Below are 17,519 nucleotides of genomic sequence, written 5' to 3'. Positions count from 1 at the left end.
TAGTGTTTCTCATTGACCATAAATTTCGGTACATGAATCCTGGAATTTTCTACATCTTCCTAAAATAATGCGCGCGATTTTATATGCCTCGTAATAGTGTTGTAAATTTTGTTTCCTCATTGTTTTTGTGCAGGTGCCATTTGCGAAAAAGTTGGGGTCGACGATTTGGAGGCACACGCATTTATTCGCAGGTGGCTGCCTGGTTCCTGTGACAGGGGGAGTGGAAGAAAAAGGTGTTATGCTGATCCCTCCCCTGGCGAACCAGGCATGCCACCTGTGAATGCAATTGCAGGGTCAGCCTCCTCACTATGCCTATGAGTGTGCCCTCCAGCTCCCTGGCCCCTTCCACTTCCCGAGAGCCCGCCCTGCCCTGACCAACCCTGCCACTGCCCCGATAACTGCTGCTGTGTGTGCCCTCAGCGCTGGCTAGTAACAACTGCCGTCTATAGTAACAATTGAAATAAATATTATCTTTTTGTGAACCATGCCCTTGTTTTGTGAATATCTACTGGTTGCTCATGAGCAACAATTTGAATTTATATGGCCACTCCTATTTGAAAGGCCAACATTGTCCCAGCAAGTTCGATGTGCTGTCACGAATATGGCTAGAATGAAAAAGGCTGCATTTTATGGCCTGCACAGGCAGTGCCACAAAATGTGTAATCTTGACATCATCAATGGCACATGAATGGAGTAGCCGGTGTACTCAAACCATTGGATTAATATTGGTATCGACAATATGCGGCATGAATGGAGTAGCCAGTGCACCTGCAATGGCTAACCATTGGTATGATACTGGCATTGACAATGGGCCATCAATGGAATAGCTGGTATTAAACAAATATTGGTAATACAATGATGGTATAATGCTGGACAGTATTGGCAAGAATCATGGTGCATGAATGGAAAGTCTAATATTGTGCCTACATTGGTGGCTCCAGCTTGGTTGAACACTGGACCAATCTTGGAATGAAAGATGGGCCAAGAATGGAGAATGTAGTAAAATGCCCAAATGCCAATATCAGTCCAATATTGATGCCATTCTTTTCCAGTGATGAACCATTGTTGGACCAATGCTGGTGTGCTGCTTGGGTCCCTTGCCACGGTGCTGTTCTCTTCCTTGTTGATAGTTCTGGTTTCACTGTGGCCCACAGGAATTTCTTACATTTTTCTGAAGTTGCTCACCAGTCCCGGAACATACGTGGGTGGCCGTGAGTCCTCTATATTGCTCACAAGCAACATGAAGGCGGTCCTTGAAAACCGACTTTGAGGCCACCACTGGAATGACAAGATCTTGCACATGCGGTGAGCATGTCGCTTTAATCTCGTTGACCAAGTCCGTGACTGCGAATCCATGTTATCCTTCATTGTACTATTGGGATATTTTGTGCAAGCGGCCGGCCCGCTTAACACGTGAGATAATGGAGGCTAACCACATGAAGAGAAAACAAAGTTGTGCCTTAGTAAGCCATCCAGTTTTTTCTATAAAAGTGGGATTGCGCGCCTTCATCCTACGTAGAAACACGGGTTTTTGGCTTGTACAATTCTTGATAGGGTGGTCACTTTTTTAAATATATTATGTTCGTCTTTGAATGAACTTTCAGTCGTGCGTCAGCGCTCGTCCTGGGTTTTGTGCTTTTGTGTTTGTCTCCTATGCTGTTTTTCTTTCAGTTGTAAGCCAACTCGCCCATAAGCTCACACTGCTATGAGAAAAACAGCGTCTGTGTCACTGAGCGTTATGGATGGCTTGAACAAAGCCTGAAAATATGTTTAGAGAAAAATAGACTTCGCTTCCCCAGTCGTTATCGGTTGTCTGCGTTAGGTGCAGCAAGTTGAGAAAGCTTCATTAAAAGCCAGTCTACTAACTCTGTGGTACTCAGGTACTCAAAGAGCGCTTCTGGAGTGTCTGTCATGCTCTATTTCATAATATTCACCGAAAATTCATTTTCTAATTCTTGAACCTTCTCCTCTTAGTGCTTCGAATGCCTTCTACGTGGCAGTTGTCTTGAAAATTATGCATTATTTGCCAAATTCTATCTTAATAAAAGCTAAGGCTCGGTACACCTAGTTGAATCTACCAAGGCTTGTTATGACGTCACATAATATTTAGGCCGACAATATAAACGTGCGTTTTTTAGTCTCGAAATATAACAGGAATTTCTCGCATTTTGCTCTTTGAATTTTTGCCTTCGGAATATATTTTTTGTATTTCACTGAACTGTAAGCACGCTTTGTAGGTGACGATGTGAATGGATTATAACTGTTTTTGCATATTGTCATTTACGGTCTCTGATAAGGCTCACGTTGGCACCCATGAAGAAGGGAATAGTTATTTGTTAGTCCGCGCTAGTCTTGTTTACCGGCACGCCTTCTGAATCTGTGGTATTGTTGTTCCACGCGACGGACTGGCTAACACCGAGAACGTTCTTTAAAATGAAATGTTCCAACTTATTGTTTTGCATGAATTTTCTTTAATATCCCAAACAAGAGTGCAAAGTAGGATAACTACGGAAAACAGGTAATTTTGGATCTAACAATACAAGAATTTACGGCTCAGTACGCATGCGCAGGCAATACAGCGCCCAGTATGACGAGTGGAAGTTAATTCTGACAAGACACGGTTTGGTCACATAAAGTAAAATATACTTATTACTATACTCCCAGACAACTTCCTATGACTTTAGCTGGGAGTCTAGACAGGAGGAAAAGAAGGTAGTCACTAATGATTGTCCTGTGTCATTGTGGCAAGCAGTTCGGTCAGTAAATCAGAAGTAGTATAAATATTCTGCCAGTTATTTTCAAGAAAAAGAAAAAGAAAAGTAGTCTTTGAACCTGCAGTGCCTCATTTCACCCACGTTTCTACGCAGTCATCTATCCCTGTTAGGGGAGTGGACAGGAAAGTGAGTTGTCGGGGGAAAATTTCCATTGTTGCTAGGGGAAATTCGTTCTGCGTCTTGGTTACTACGCAATACTGCACTGCACAATTGCCCACCGAGAATCACAGAGGCACATTCAAAGCGCGCTTGTTTTTCACTTGTTTGTATGTTGGGCGTCAGCAGTGTTGTGTTAGGAAGCACAAATTGTATTGGGGTGATGGGTAGGATGATAGAGGAGTAGATTTAATGTGTGGGCTAGGCGTCCTCGTCACCGTCGTCTCAGAACTGCTGCGGAATTGCTCCTCGATCCTCTAGTTGCCGTCAGATCAAGGCCCGTTTTCTTCCCTTTCCTGCCTAGTGATGGCTGCAGAGCCACAGAAATTTAACCACGAGTTCGGCTGTGGCCACGACAAAGAAAAGGGGGAGGGGGAGCATAGGAGGAGTACTGAACATTAACAATATTCGGTGCCGTAACTGAAATCTTCCCCATTAAGCCCTTTCTCTCTGCTGCAGCCTGGAAAAGCAAGAAACACACATAGAGTGAAAACTTTCGCCCTTTATAGTGCCCTGCTAGTTCTGAAGGGTCCTTTTTTTGCCCAATTTCGCCCCGAATAAAAGAGATTTACACAGAAGAACATAAGTGCTCATAACAAAGAGTTTAAATGACAGCCACGGAAAATTATAATTGTAAGGAGAGACAGCTGGGGAGAAAGTCGAGAAGGGCGACTTTGTTCTGTGTTGGCTTGAGCAATTAGCTGGAAGACCTGTTAAGCGAATAATGAGATCGCTTCTTTTTTATTTCCTTGATATAAAGTACTTAGGACCTTGATTGCATTGCATTGCTTAGTATTCGCTTTCCTAGCTTTTACTCGAACAACCGTGCCGTCAATGTAAGTGTGTCAAGGAACATTCAAATTTTGGCTTCCAGTTTCATGAAATTTGTAATGTTTGTTTCTTAAATAAATGTATATATATATTTTTATTTTACGAATTATTTCATTTCATGTTTTATTATCAGTTACCCAGTGAAATAAGATATTAAATATGCTGTTTCTTAGATAATAAAGGTTGCGAGCTCAAAATTCTGCAAAACAATAAAATAGGGTTTTTTTCTTTATTGTAGCAAATAAACAACCGTCTAAGTCACGCTAATTGTACAGGTCGTTTAGCGGCTAAGATATCTGCGAAAATAAATACATCACCGGGAAAGTGCTGCACAGGAAAATCATCTGGGGTTGTACCGTGTTACTCTGCAACTTTTAAGATACACAAAGCTTAAAAACAGCCATAAAATTCTGACAATTAGACAATATTTTGTATTCTTACATTCAGGATCTAAAGTTTGTTTATTGGCTGATACATGAAGAATTTCAGAAAAGCTGCTACATTTATTTATTTTTACTTTTCGAATCTTCTGGCGTCTATTTCAACCGAAAGCGTCATTTGGACAGCACTAGAGCCATGACTACAGGATATCAGAAAAGTTCTACCAAGAGATGTTATTACCGTGGACGGTGATCCATCCAGCTGCCGGCCTCCGTGGTTGGACACAAGAATGGCGTTTGCTCCACGGGCTACAGCAATCAGAGCGTCTTCCGCTGCGCACGGCCAGAGCATGCGAGAAATCTCAAGATGTGTTTCAGGGCGCGTTACTTCGCTACGTATTATTTCATTTTGCATACCCATGATTCCATCACAGGAAAAGTGCCGCTTCGTTATTTTCGCATTGTAACACGATGATTGATCTCCCTTCGCAAGTTGAATAATATCACAGAAAAACATACAGAGAGTATGTATCAGACATTTCCTCGCATTAAGGACACATTCATAAATATTACTGAAAATAAAAGAACAATTACGAGCGCAGGTAGGATTATTAAAGAAAGCAGAAGCGCGTTATTACAACGAAAATTTCCTTTTTATTATTATTTTTACATTTCTAAAAGTGTCATTTGGCTTGGGCTTAAGCGTGAATATAAATATAATTTCTTTCATATAATTTTTCTAAAAGTATCTGTCACAAAAATACATTTTCTGAAATCTATGCTTAGCAGAATGCAACTGGGAGTCATGTACAAATAAGATACTGCGACATCACAAATTACTATTTTGGCCCGCGGGTATGCATTGGTAGAACCAATGCACATAAATCTCAGTATACAATACAGCAATGTCACCTACGTAACTTTTTGTACCGGTAATAAAAAGTTACTGGCGTTGAAAAATTGTCACCTGACATAATTCTAGCTAAAACGTAGTGGTCCAACATTTTGGTTCAACATAATTATTTCTTCTTGCACGTTTTGTGTAGAGATACAGTTTCGTTATCCATCGCAACACCTTTTAGCTTATGCAGCATTTCATGCAATAATAGATGTACTTTACACACTGCCTGAGCATTTTTTGTATTAAGCTCTAGATTTTCGGTATTTCAGGTTAATAGATCAGTCATACCAGTTCTATACCCCATGCTGCCGTAGACTACAAATGTGTAGAGGACAGAGTTAGTGACTCTCTTTAGGTTTGTATAATTAAAGCTGCTGTTTCTTCTCTCAAAGCAACCACTGTAACGCTATGCACTTTTTATTCTCTGGTATTGGCGCTGAATTAATTTTGTTATATTTTTTGCAGTTTTGGCGGCTTTCTTGGATTCTTGGCGGCACGTGCTTTAGTTTCTTATATCTGTGTTTTGTAGATAGTCGTATTCAATTACAAAAGCTTTGTTGGATGTGTAACAAAACATTAGAATAATATTTTACAAATGTTGTTCTCGGGGTGCATCTCAGCTACTCTCCCTGCAATCTTTCAGAAACGGCATTACTTGTTCTTTCTTTTTTAACGTGCTACAACGGAATGAAATTGGCATCGTACTGATGGATCTCATACGAGGCAAATTTCAGAAATATACACTTAGGCACAGAAATTTAATTCGTGTGAATATTAGAGCTCCTGCTGCATGCAGGTCATGCAAGGCGAGAACTCTGCAGCTCACCTGTTATGATTCCCTTGAGAACAATTGGAAGACGTGTAATATGCTTAAGCCAAGTTACATCCTCCCACGTAAGCGACTGATCGAAGAAGTCGTTCGTGTACTTGGTGAGTCCGGAGCCTTGGGTGATGTCGAAGTGGTCGTAAAGTGTGTTCTGAAAATTTGCGATCCTAAATATGAGAAAGAAGTATGACTGTTAGCACAAGAAGGCCTTTAGAAAAGAGATCGATATCTTGTAACTTAGCGTGCGCCTTAGCTCTGCCTATGTTGATAAATAAGAGGGCTATAATATAGCCGCCTGTTTGTAAATCGACCTATGGCGAAGACCTTCGAGTTTGGTATTACTTTGGCAGCATAACTGGGAATGCTTCTGTGCTGAATTGCACCTTTAACTAACGCGTGAGCATGGGCTTATGTGTGCGTAATAGAGAGACAGAGAAAGAGAGAGGAAATGCAGATTCGGTGGCTAGCCGTGCGTCCATTTGACAGCCTTCTGGGAGAAAAAGAATGAAGGTGTACAACATAGCACGAGGAGAGCAAGGAGTATACTTATGACGCGTATGTATGCTAAGGCGCTCAAGGCTTCTGAAGCCTGCCAGATTTAGCTAGTGTAGCAATAAATAGTCCCATGACCTCCTGGGAATTCGGGACGTGCTTTATGTCTCTGCATTGGGGATTTTCTATTTGTGCTTTATACTAAATATACATGAAGAGCTTATAGCCGCTCGAAAGAAAACCAAGTTGCTTTGCTTCGTCCTCCATTTGGTTCAGATGACTACTTTTCTATTTCACACTGGTCCTCCATCCTCATGGAGTGCTCAACGTTGTAGCACAGCGCCAATTATGGCTGAAATGCAGAAATTCAGTGATTTTTGTCCTTCGATACTGACGGGTTTTGGAACGAATTCAGAATATCTAGAATAGCGGTAATGGCTACCATCAAACTGTCAAGTGTCCAGATAGCCTCCATGTATTAGTGTGGTGTTCTGACGTGCTATTATATAAATTCGTACACATTGGTGCGAACTGTGGCATGGAGTCACGCTGGCTAAACGCATGCCCGAAGACGTGTTTCTATGATTTGCTAGGGAACCGTTTGCAGTGATCAGCCAGGCGACCAGCAGATGATATCAGGATTTCTGCCAAGCGGCACTCTCCGGCATCTCAATCGGACATTAGCCAGGGTTTCTCGATATATGCCTACCCGCGCTAGTGCGGTTTAGCACAAAACACGAACTTTACCGGCATAAACAGAGTATCATGGGTAGAAGTGAAGTTCGACTTGTCCGTCCCCTTTTTTTTTTTCCAAAGTGAACAAAGACATCATCTTCATCGGGGCAGCTATCCAGAAGCCGACTTGCACCCTTTATGTATTTCACGGTTTTATTTACTCCTACTTCTTATTAATTATCTTTTCAGCCAGACTTGTTACAAAGTGAACTTGGCCTTCCCTAGGTGGCGTCTGCTACACCATGTTTCCAGAAAAGCCCCGCTGCAGCGGCTCAATGGTATGTGGACTGGACAGCTGGTCTCATTGGTGTCGGTGCCATCTCGGATCCACCGCGGCGTTCCGTTTTAAAGAGCCACTGTCCAGGGAAGGACCTTTTAGGCGAAGGAGCTCAGTGTTTCGATCAGGTACCGGAGATAGTCTGTGCAAAATGCTACAGTGACATGCGCGCCGCAAAGCAACGAAAATACAAATCAAAGCTCTCTCATGCTCTCCTTCGGGAAGCCAGCTTTTCCGTTCCCTGCGCTGGCCCGTCGAGCCGCAGCAATGACGTATTTTTCGGGAACGACGTCCATTGGTTCGTCTCGCTGACTGACGGGAGAAGGATGGGTGTCTACCACTCGCTGCGCGCTTTTCCCTCGCCACGGCCAGACTGAATCCAACGGCGCGCGCTCTCTCGCTCGTTTTTGTTTGTTTTTTTTTCGCGAACACGGAGTGCCAAGCCCTAACTCCCGCCAAACGCAGAGGAGGAAGGGGAATTTGTCTTGCGGAGGCGAGACGACCTCCGGCAGGAGAGTGAAAAACCTTTGCGAGGGAACGGAAAGAGAGAAGCACGAAAGAATCAGGTGATTGTGGTGGCTCTAACTGTCTTATTAGTTACTCTTTTCAAAAACGTTTTGCGGCCTTGCGTTTTGGGGGCGATGTCTCAGAGTCACCGGGGAAGAAAATATTTTCGACCGGAAGGTGGACAGTGGGCCTTTAAGTTAAGGCGCAAACCAATATCACAGTGCGCTGTTGGATGCCAGCACACGTTATGCAATTGCGAGTGTTTGAAATTTCAGGACGTCTCCAGTACGGCATCTATCAATGCATAAGTCAGTTTTCGACGTTAAACTAAACTCAGCCAAACATAACCAAGTCCATTATCAGAGGCCATGCTAAAGAGAAAGGGCATACGAAGTGCAGGGGGCGTCCCCGCTAAGCAACCGCCGCCCAGGCGCTAGCTTAAGTTTACTGTTGAACTATGCCGTAGCCTTAAAAAGCCATATTTTAAAACCAAAACAAGAGGTGAGAAATATGACGGAACAGTTTTCAATGACAGTTAATTACATATTGCGCACAGTGTGATACCCGCAATGCACGTAGTCACCTTGACCAGTCACTTCTGAGAAGTTTTCGCTTGCGCATATTTTCTCATGATGAGTCTCGAACCCCATATCCAAATTTTCGAAGCACTCTCCTGTAAGCTTATTGCACAGCTTCATGTGCACATTATCGAACTGCGCTCGCTTTTTTGCATGATGTAGAAGAGAGATGGGGTGGTAAATTCAGCTCACATATACCCGACCCCCTTGCCATCGAACGAGTGGCTTCGCAGGTTAGCAAAGTCGCAGATAGCACATTCAGACCCTGTTTTTGAGTACGCTGCAAGGCGATGCTATGCAGAAACTATCCATTCAGAAATGTCGTCGTTTTATTCTTGAACAAAAAAATCATTTCTAATAACTTTAATTTATTTTTCAAGCGCATTGTTGAGTTCGCTATCTTTATGCAGAACTATTGTTGCTGTGCATCTACTATAAATATCTTAACGTACCTCATATGGCTCGTCTACACCCTAATCTCGCAATGCCTACGTGACCGCTTAAGTTTCGACCGAGTCATGCTTTTTCGTGGTCAATGAATTATATTATAAATAATATGTATTGTATAGGGGCTGGTTATATTCAGAGCACTTTTCTATCATCTGTTTTATAGTATGGATATGATCGATGGTAGAGCACGCTTTCCGACATCCTGCATAATCCTTTGGTTGAATAAAGTCTGAAGTTGTGCTGATCCTATTAGCAATTACCTTGGCAAATACTTTGGTGTGATAAATTCTAATTTGAAGGTGTTAGGCAACGAGACGCGATCTCCTCAGTGCTCTTCACAGCTTACTTAGAGAGTGTATTCAAAGGCACGGAACGGGAGCAGTTAGGCATCAGAGTAAAGGAAGAATATCTTAGTAATCTGCGATTCGCTGATGACATAGCCTTGTTAAGTAACTCAAGGAACCAACTGGAACCAATGATAAAGGATCTACACAGGAAAAGCAGAAAGGTAGGTCTAAAATTATTATGTAGAAGACAAAGACAATACTCAACAGCCTGGGAAAGGAACCGCAGTTTAGTATAGGTAGCGAAGCCTTGGAAGTGATAGGCGAATATGTTGACTTAGAACAGGCAGTCACCGCAGATCCGGATCAGGAAAGGGAAATAACTAGGAGAATAACATTGGGATGGAGCGCATTTTAAAGGCGCTCAAACATTATGGCTAGCAGCATACCGGTTTCACTCAAGACGAAAGTGTATAACAGTTGCTTCCAACCGGTACTGGCCTATGGGGATGAAGCATGGAGGTTAACGAAAAAGGTTCTAATTAAGTTAGGACAGCGTACAGGGCCATGGAAAGTAAAATGGTAGGTGTAACGTTAAGAGAGTGGAAGCGTGCAGAGTGTATCAGAGAAATAACTGAAGTTAGAGATATTCTTGTCGAAATTAAGAAGGAATGTGCATGGGCAGGGCATGTAGTTTGAAGAGAGGATGACCGATGGTCTCTAAAAGCAGACAATTGGATTCCAAAGGAAGGTAAGCATAGCAGGGAGCAGCAGAAACCTAGATGCGTGCAGGCGATTAAGAAATTCGCCGGGGCCAAGTGGATGCAGCTAGCACAGGACCTAGTTAATTGTAAGAAAATGGTAGAGGCCTTCAACCTTCACTGGGCATAGTCCGACTGATGATGATGATCATGATGAATCTCTAGCTTTAGGCAATCAGGTTATATGTTTATTTTGCTTGCATGTTGGTAGAATATTGCCCACACTTTGGAGGGTGAAAAGTGAGCTCGGATGGCATGTCCGTCATACTGGGCCACACTCTGGTGCTATGCCTCCTAGGCAATGCAGAATAGGAAGCGGATACCTATAAGTCAGTTCATACCTTGTGTAATCAGAAAAAGATCGGAGAAAACGCGTTCGAGTTAAAAAAAAAATGAGAATGCGTGCTAAAGCGCAGTGACAACGTAAAATTAAGGAGAGAATGCGACAAACTAAGCTTAATTAAACCCCTTATTTTGTGTTTTACCCGTTATTTTTAAATTACAGATAGGTTGATTTTTTCGCATTGTCGCTATAAATTACGTATGCCTGCGGTCTATAAAACATGACCGTTTCCGATGCGTTTTAATTAAGGAAGGAGGCCAGCTTAGTACCTTGAGTGGGGGATTTTGGTAGTGTGCATACTCTGTGTTGTGTGAACCGAAGTAGAGCCGCTCACAGACATAATTCGAATGACGATAAGCGTGGCCTGGACAGCCGTCAGTGCTGTGAAACAAGTCATGGGGGGGGGGGGGGGGTTTGATAAAGCTCTCGATATACGTTTACGGCGAGTCACGATAAATGATGTGCAGATCGCATCGGCTGCTTTCTTCGATTGTACTCGATCACATCATCGTTAGACAGAGTCCTCGTTACGTATAGGCGTTCCTTTGCGTTTTGATCGCGGAGGCGGCGTTAGATACTGCTGATAGTCAAGTTCGACTCGTCGAAGGCTGGCATTGATAACCGGCCCTGGCTACAGCGCATGCGTCGCGCCTTTTCCCCCATCTCGTTTTATCCTTTCTTTCTTTCCAATTCTTTTCTATATATTCGCAAGCCGAGAATAAACGTGCGGTCATACGCCGGGCGACGCTGTCTGCGGTGGTTGTTTCTTGACGCTGTGGCCGGTGGGCCATACGGGTAACAGTGGCGACGAGGACGGACCTGAAGGAGGACCCAGCAAATGACAGCGGGAAGGATACAAGCCCGGCCCCAACAATGAGCCACAAGCTACCGGAGTTCGACGATGAGAAAGATAAGTGGCAACATTGCCTGGTCAAAGTGGAAGCTTAATTTGAGGCCAACCGCATCAGTGACGATAAACAGAAAAGGGCGTTGCTCATCGCATCCCTAGGCACAAAGACCGTGGCAGTGCTATGCGGAAAAGTTTCACCATTGAAGCCAAATTCCCTGAGCTATAAGGACGTAGTAAATACATTAAACAGCTACTACGACCCAGCGCCCCATGAAATCTCTGAGAGTTTCAAGTTCTTCAACCGTTCTCAGAAGGCGGAGGAGTCAGTGCAGGAATTATAATTGCCATAACACAAAGAGCGCAAAATTGCAATTTCTCATCAATGTTGGACATAATGATCAGAGACCGTATTGTATGCGGCGTCAGGTCGAAGAACGTACAAAAGCAGCTGCTGGCGAAGAAAGACTTTACTTTACAAGAAGCAGAGGCTCTTGCGTTAGCTGCAGAAAGTGCGGAAGTCGACGCCTAATGCATGACTGGCAACCCCGAAGAAGGGAAAGTAAATAGGATCGTTCAACGCAGTGAGCCTAATATAAAGAAGCAGACCCTTGGCGCACAGAAACAATGCCGATGTTGTGGAAACTACGGACACAAGTCCACAGCTTGCCGCTTTAAAAAGCGCCGGTGCTTTCAGTGTGGTCAACAAGGCCATCTGGCAAAAATGTGTCAAACGACCGGGTTAACAAAACACTGACAGTAAAGGCTCAAACCTTTGACGACAAAGACAGCGATACCAGCGCATCCCAGATTCGGTCCTTGAGTACAGCGCCGTCGCTTGTGCCACCCATTAAGCAGAACTTCGCGTGGAATGGCGTGAACTTAAATATGGATATTGATACTGGTTCGCCGGTCTGCGTGATTCCAAAAGCAATCTTTGAAAACCATCGTCAGTGCTGGCCGCCTCTTGAGAAGGCAGCGATAAAGTTATCTTGTTACCTTGGCCCATTGCCGGCACTGGGTGTCCTCAGTATGGCAGTTTCTTATCAGGCTGTGGCAGTGCAGTGTAATCTGATCGTGTTGGACTGTAAAGGTCAAACTCTTTGTGGCCCAGATTTATTACAGAAGCTGAAGGACAGAGGCCGAGCTGTCCTACACGTGAAGGCGCAAGCTGAAATGGAAAGCGTGGGGCCCCAAACGGTCTCGCCAACTGTTTCGACACTACTGCAGCAGCACGCGCCCCTACAGGACTCATTAAAGGTCCACCGGCACGGATACATCTGAGAAGTGGAGCGATTCCAAAATTTTGCAAGCAAACGGAGGCCGACCCTGAAGGAGCCTCCGAATTTATCCTGGCCATCAACGAATGGGACGACCCGGCGGTTTCCCAAAAGGAGTTGTAGGAGCTCACTGCAAAAGACTACGTGCTGTCCAGTGTATGCAGGTATGTCATTGAGGGTTGGCCAGCACCCGCTCGCATCGAAGGCTCGGAAATGAACCGTTACTACAAAAAGCGTCAGCCTCAAGCCACGTCGAGCAGCACGGTAGAAGCGGTGGGTATTTTATTCAGCCAGTTCGGCCTGTCTCGTACGGTTCTTTCAGACAATGGCACACCTTTTACTAGTTCCGAGTTTGCTCGATTTATGGAACGGAACGGCATAGTGCATATTTGCATATCATTGCATACCATATCATCCTCAAAGCAATGGGCTTGCAGAACGCGCAGTCAGGACAATTAAGGATGGTCTAAAGAAGATGTCTGGCGTAAATCTAGCAACCGCCCTCGCTAGGGTACTGTGCAAGTACAGAAATGCTCCGAAGCAGTCCGGATTGTCTCCTTCAGAGCTACTTTTATAGGGTATCAGCTGCGCACGAGAATTGACATGTCTTTTCCTCCCAGGAAACAGCCCCCACAGCACGAACGATCTACGGATGAAAGCTGGGGTTTCGCCCCGGGAGATAACGTTTTCTTTAGGAACTATGGTGTTGGTGATAAATGGACACCAGGAAAGGTGAAGTCCACTGCAGGCGCACGACTAGGATCCGTCGAGAGTGAAGATCATCAGATGGTTCGCCGACAAGTTGACAAAGTACGCAAACGCTACACAGAAGAACCGGCTGCGTCAGAAGCCGGAACATCTGGGTTGTCACCTGGTCCAAGTCACAGCGCACCAGAGTCGGAAGTTCACGAAGATGACACACCCCCAGAGCTCGTGTCGCGTCGGTCCACCCGTGTAAGGAAACCAGTGCTACGTTACGGTTACTAGGGGAAGGAATGCTGATAGTCAAGTTCTACTCGTCGAAGGCTGGCATTCATAACCGGCCCTGGCTACCGGCGCATGCATCGCGCCTTTTCCCCCTATCGTTTTATCCTTTCTTTCTTTCCAATGCTTTTCTATATATTCGCAAGCCGAGAATAAACGTGCGGTCATTCGCCGGGCGACGCTGACTGCGTTGGTTGTTTCTTGACGCTGTGGCCGGTGGGCCATACGCGTAACAGACAACATGCGTTGAAGTGTTTAGTTTGGGAACGTAATATTGAGCGTCAGGCTTTGCAGCTCACGCATATCGCGTGTCTCTTGCGAAGTCTGCGGATCCTGACGAGATAAAAGATGTGGTCAAGTGTTTACACTTCCAATTCAATATTAGGCTGTAAGTATTGCGCCGTAATCAAGGAATAAAAAATAAGCAGCAAGACAAAAGCGAGCTAAGGCAGCGCCAAGCCGGTAAGTGGTTGATAAAAAAACATTACGAGAGACATTAGCGACTACAGTAGTGAAAGGCGAAAAGCCTGAGTATCGTATTCGGCTACGCAACTCGAACTAATCATTAAGTAATTAATTAGACATTAAGCAGGTAATTGCTAATTTACTTTATATAGCTATTTATTGATCGATTGCTTATTTACTGAATTACTTCATTACCCATAATTTGTAATTCCTTATAATTCGCTAACAATTAATTACTTAAATAATTATTCAGTTATTTGGTAATTGATTGATTGGCATATGGCCATATAAGGCACTCATTCGTGCATACTGTTGTGGTTCTCTGATTGGTCGACCTCTTTTACGTCATCGCGCCTCGGCCAATTAGAGCCGCCGCGAATGCGGGACATTTATTCCACGACAGCATGAGCCACTGAAGGTTTCGCCTTAATGAATTTGTCGCATGAAATTTTGCCTAATATTTTCCGGGACGTGCGTGAGCTACGGCAGCTTAGCGCACAATTTCGGGTTCCCAGGGTAATGTGCCTATCCAGGGTAAGAGGCTGCAACGCGTTGACCGGCCATGCGAAGCCGCGTAACAAGCAAAAAACGTCTATGCAACGAGTATGCTTTCTACGCGACGATTGGGCACAGCCGAAAGAGCAGTCAAAGTGATCTGCGTACCAGCTTCCGGCAGGCACCATAAACATAACGAGAGCATTTCTAATTATTTTGCAACCGAGGACTATCGCTCGGAGGCACTGGCAGCAGGTCAAGCAACGCTTTGCATATTTCATGGGAAGTCTCTGGGCGGCTGAACTTGCGCAAGAATTAACACCAAAAAATATTCGGAGCTTCTCAGTCAGTAAACAATAGTGTTTCTGAAGTTCACTTCTCTACCATCCACTTTAGCTCTGCTGCCAACTGCAAACAAACAGCAAGAAGTCATGTGCATTTTGATAGAAGGTGTTGGTGCGCGTTGAAAGGCTATATCTATGAAGGACGGGCTCGTAAATTTGACAGGGCGAATTCAGAATAGTACTTTATAATTTGCGCGAAGAACATAAGCGCGATGTCGCTCATCACAATAAACAAAAAGAAATTGCTGCATCAACGCCAAAGAGCGTTGGTGAGCCGATGAGCCCTGTTATGGCCGGACAGGCGTCTAAGAGAGCTCCATTATCAGTTTAAACCTACTTTGTTCCGGCACGTGTTCATGCGGTGTAGCTTAAAAGGAGCGTGAAGCAGATAACACGTCGCCTGCACCGCATTAATGGCTTTCACGTTTGTTGATTTACGAATATATCGCTTGCTTTCTGAAATTAAGGACACATGAAGACTAAAGCGGGGGTTTAATCCTTATGGGTTCCTTTGTTCCTGTGCCTTCTCTTGTTGTGTATTATACATTAGGATAACACAATTAGGCTTGCGATTAATCATCCACCTAAAGTGAGAATTTCTGTACGCTGCAACGTATTCGCCTCCCAGAAAAGAAAAAGAGAAACATCTCGTAGTTTTTCTTTACTCACGTAATTCCCTTGGGTATGTTGAATGCGTTGCGGACGTCCACTATTCTCTGTCCCCAGGTGGGCGTGTCCACAGTCAGCACCAGTGCCGCGTAGCCAGCGTGTTCCGCCCGCCGGATCAATTCGATAGTGACCGAGCGGTTCTTGAAGACGTACAGCTGCAGCCACAGCAGCGCATGCGGTGCTCCTCTCCGGACGTTCTCGATGGATTGCGAGCACAGCGTGCTCAGGATCATCACCGTGCCAAATGCTTGCGAAGCTGCACGACGTACCGAATCCCTTAGACAGGGCAAGACGTTTTTCATCGGATGTCTTATTTTGTATTTTCTTTAGTTTAGTTGTTTTTCGCTAGTTTTGTTTCGATAAAGTGGTAAGTATTACGAAAAGCGTCGGGAAGAGTATCGCGAAAAAGTAGAGGAGCGACTGAAGGCACTGCCGGGTAAGGTTGTCGACTTAAAAGCAAGCATCGAATAACTACTGCGCGAACAGCAACATGTACAGTAAAGGTGCAGAAAACGACATGGCTCTTAGCTAGTTCCGAACGAAATTTATTTGCCGAGTTCTCGCACTTTTATGGCTAGCTTGCATTACAGCAGACCTAATCAAGAAATGCGTGCCACTTTTGTTTAGAATACCTCCCTGATGAAAGGGTGTGTTCCAGATCGTGCGTTTGCCCCACAGTATTAGGCGCAAAATCTACCAGCCATTGGTTGCAGATTTTAGTGTTTAATTTCATTTTGCTCTTGAAGTAAGCCGGATGCATCTTACCTCTGGCCGTGCCAATTTCTCCATCTGAGTGCGCCATCTTCTGCATGGCCGACGGTGCAATGCCGACTGGCATGGATACCGGATATCCGAGCAGCGTTGTCGCCAGAACCCTGCGTCGTGCGGTGTTTAAGACCCGGTAGCGAAGCCGCAACCTGCCCGAACGGAGAAGAAAAATACTTTTGTAAATTCTTTTCCATGGCAAAGGTGCGAACAGTCTGCGAAAATGAGTAGAATGAACTTTATTACGTATCCATTTTTAGAGGTATATCTATTCCTAGGGTCGCTTAGCGCGAATCGGAGAGACACTTAAGAATGGTGGTTGCAACAGCTCGATCGCTATCACCTCACCTTACCACTCATAGCAGCAAACATTATTTATTGTGAAAATTGCTATGCAACCCTGCAATTTCGGCAGAACATTGTAGGCAAGTCTGAGCCACGGGGAATTATATGTTCCTGGCCACACGACAACATACTCCTCTTCTTACAGTGCTATCCTGGTTTGCTCCGACAGCCTTTTACAAATACAAGTTTGTTTTACTTATTCCCGAAACATGGTGTTGTTTCGACTTGTGACATAACTTTGGCGCTATGTTTTCATTGATTTATTGGCCCATGCCAGATTTGCCAGATTTACATCACGCTGTTTTGTTTGGTGGTCAGCATGGAGTCTCTAACAAAGCCCTTTCATTTCATAGCTTTAAACGATCGCAACTTTTACCGACAGACTAGTTGGGCGGGAGCGTTTAGCTCAGTTGCCATTAACGAGATAACGCTAAATGCCCCGTTCACCACGAAATCTGTCACCGGCGTTGTGAACAAAAAATTACAGCAGTAAGTCACGTGAAGGTTTCCCGGCTGGAGTTTCTGAGGATGGCAACGGCATAAATGCGCCAGGGATGGCTTCTTAACCTTCGTTCCCTCACGCTTACCTTGGTGTGCTGTCAGTGGCAATGAGAAGCACACAGAGTTTTGGTACAATGAACATATTCCATGTGTCCTAGGACTTTATCCAGTCGTATACAGCTGCCAGCCGTGTTGCTTAGCAGTGGCATTTTTTTTTTGTTTTGCCGTTAATTTAGAGTCTACGTAGATATTAGTAAGGCATTTTATCGTGTTAATCACGCCCTATTAACAGATAATCAAGAATGATATGGCTTGCGCAGAACATTGTGTAACTTATTCGATCATATTCCTCACGCTTTCAATTTTTTTAAGATTAAGGAACACAATTACCGTTCTTAAAATCTGGGTTACCGCAAGACGGAATTTGAGCCCTGTCCCCTTTTTGTTTTACGTTAACGATCTAGTACTAACTGATAAATTTTGCCGATTTGTTATTTATGCTGACGACACTAATATGTTCATACCGGAA

The 17,519-nt window shown here is 44.4% G+C and overlaps 1 protein-coding gene across 2 annotated transcripts in view; it reads right to left on the bottom strand.

Annotated features, from left to right (window-relative positions):
- LOC146188561 (uncharacterized) overlaps positions 1–17,519 on the bottom strand; it is a 52,569-nt gene that overhangs the window by 21,803 nt on the left and 13,247 nt on the right. The window contains exons 4-8 of one of the 2 annotated variants that reach the window (XM_084603838.1): positions 16,145–16,296; positions 15,380–15,635; positions 5,869–6,035; positions 4,383–4,474; positions 4,079–4,126 (exon numbers count right to left, since the gene is read on the bottom strand). In XM_084603838.1, coding sequence (XP_084459964.1) covers positions 4,079–4,126; positions 4,383–4,474; positions 5,869–6,035; positions 15,380–15,635; positions 16,145–16,296 — 715 coding nt within the window. The remainder of the gene's footprint in view (positions 1–4,078; positions 4,127–4,382; positions 4,475–5,868; positions 6,036–15,379; positions 15,636–16,144; positions 16,297–17,519) is intronic. The other variant, XM_084603839.1, reaches the window with a different exon arrangement.

Source organism: Amblyomma maculatum, chromosome 5 (genome assembly GCF_055883805.1).
Source record: "Amblyomma maculatum isolate TAMU_Amacu chromosome 5, ASM5588380v1, whole genome shotgun sequence".
Lineage (NCBI taxonomy): Eukaryota > Metazoa > Arthropoda > Arachnida > Ixodida > Ixodidae > Amblyomma > Amblyomma maculatum.
Note: the sequence above shows the minus strand (reverse complement) of the source record. Positions and strands in the feature narration are given on the sequence as shown.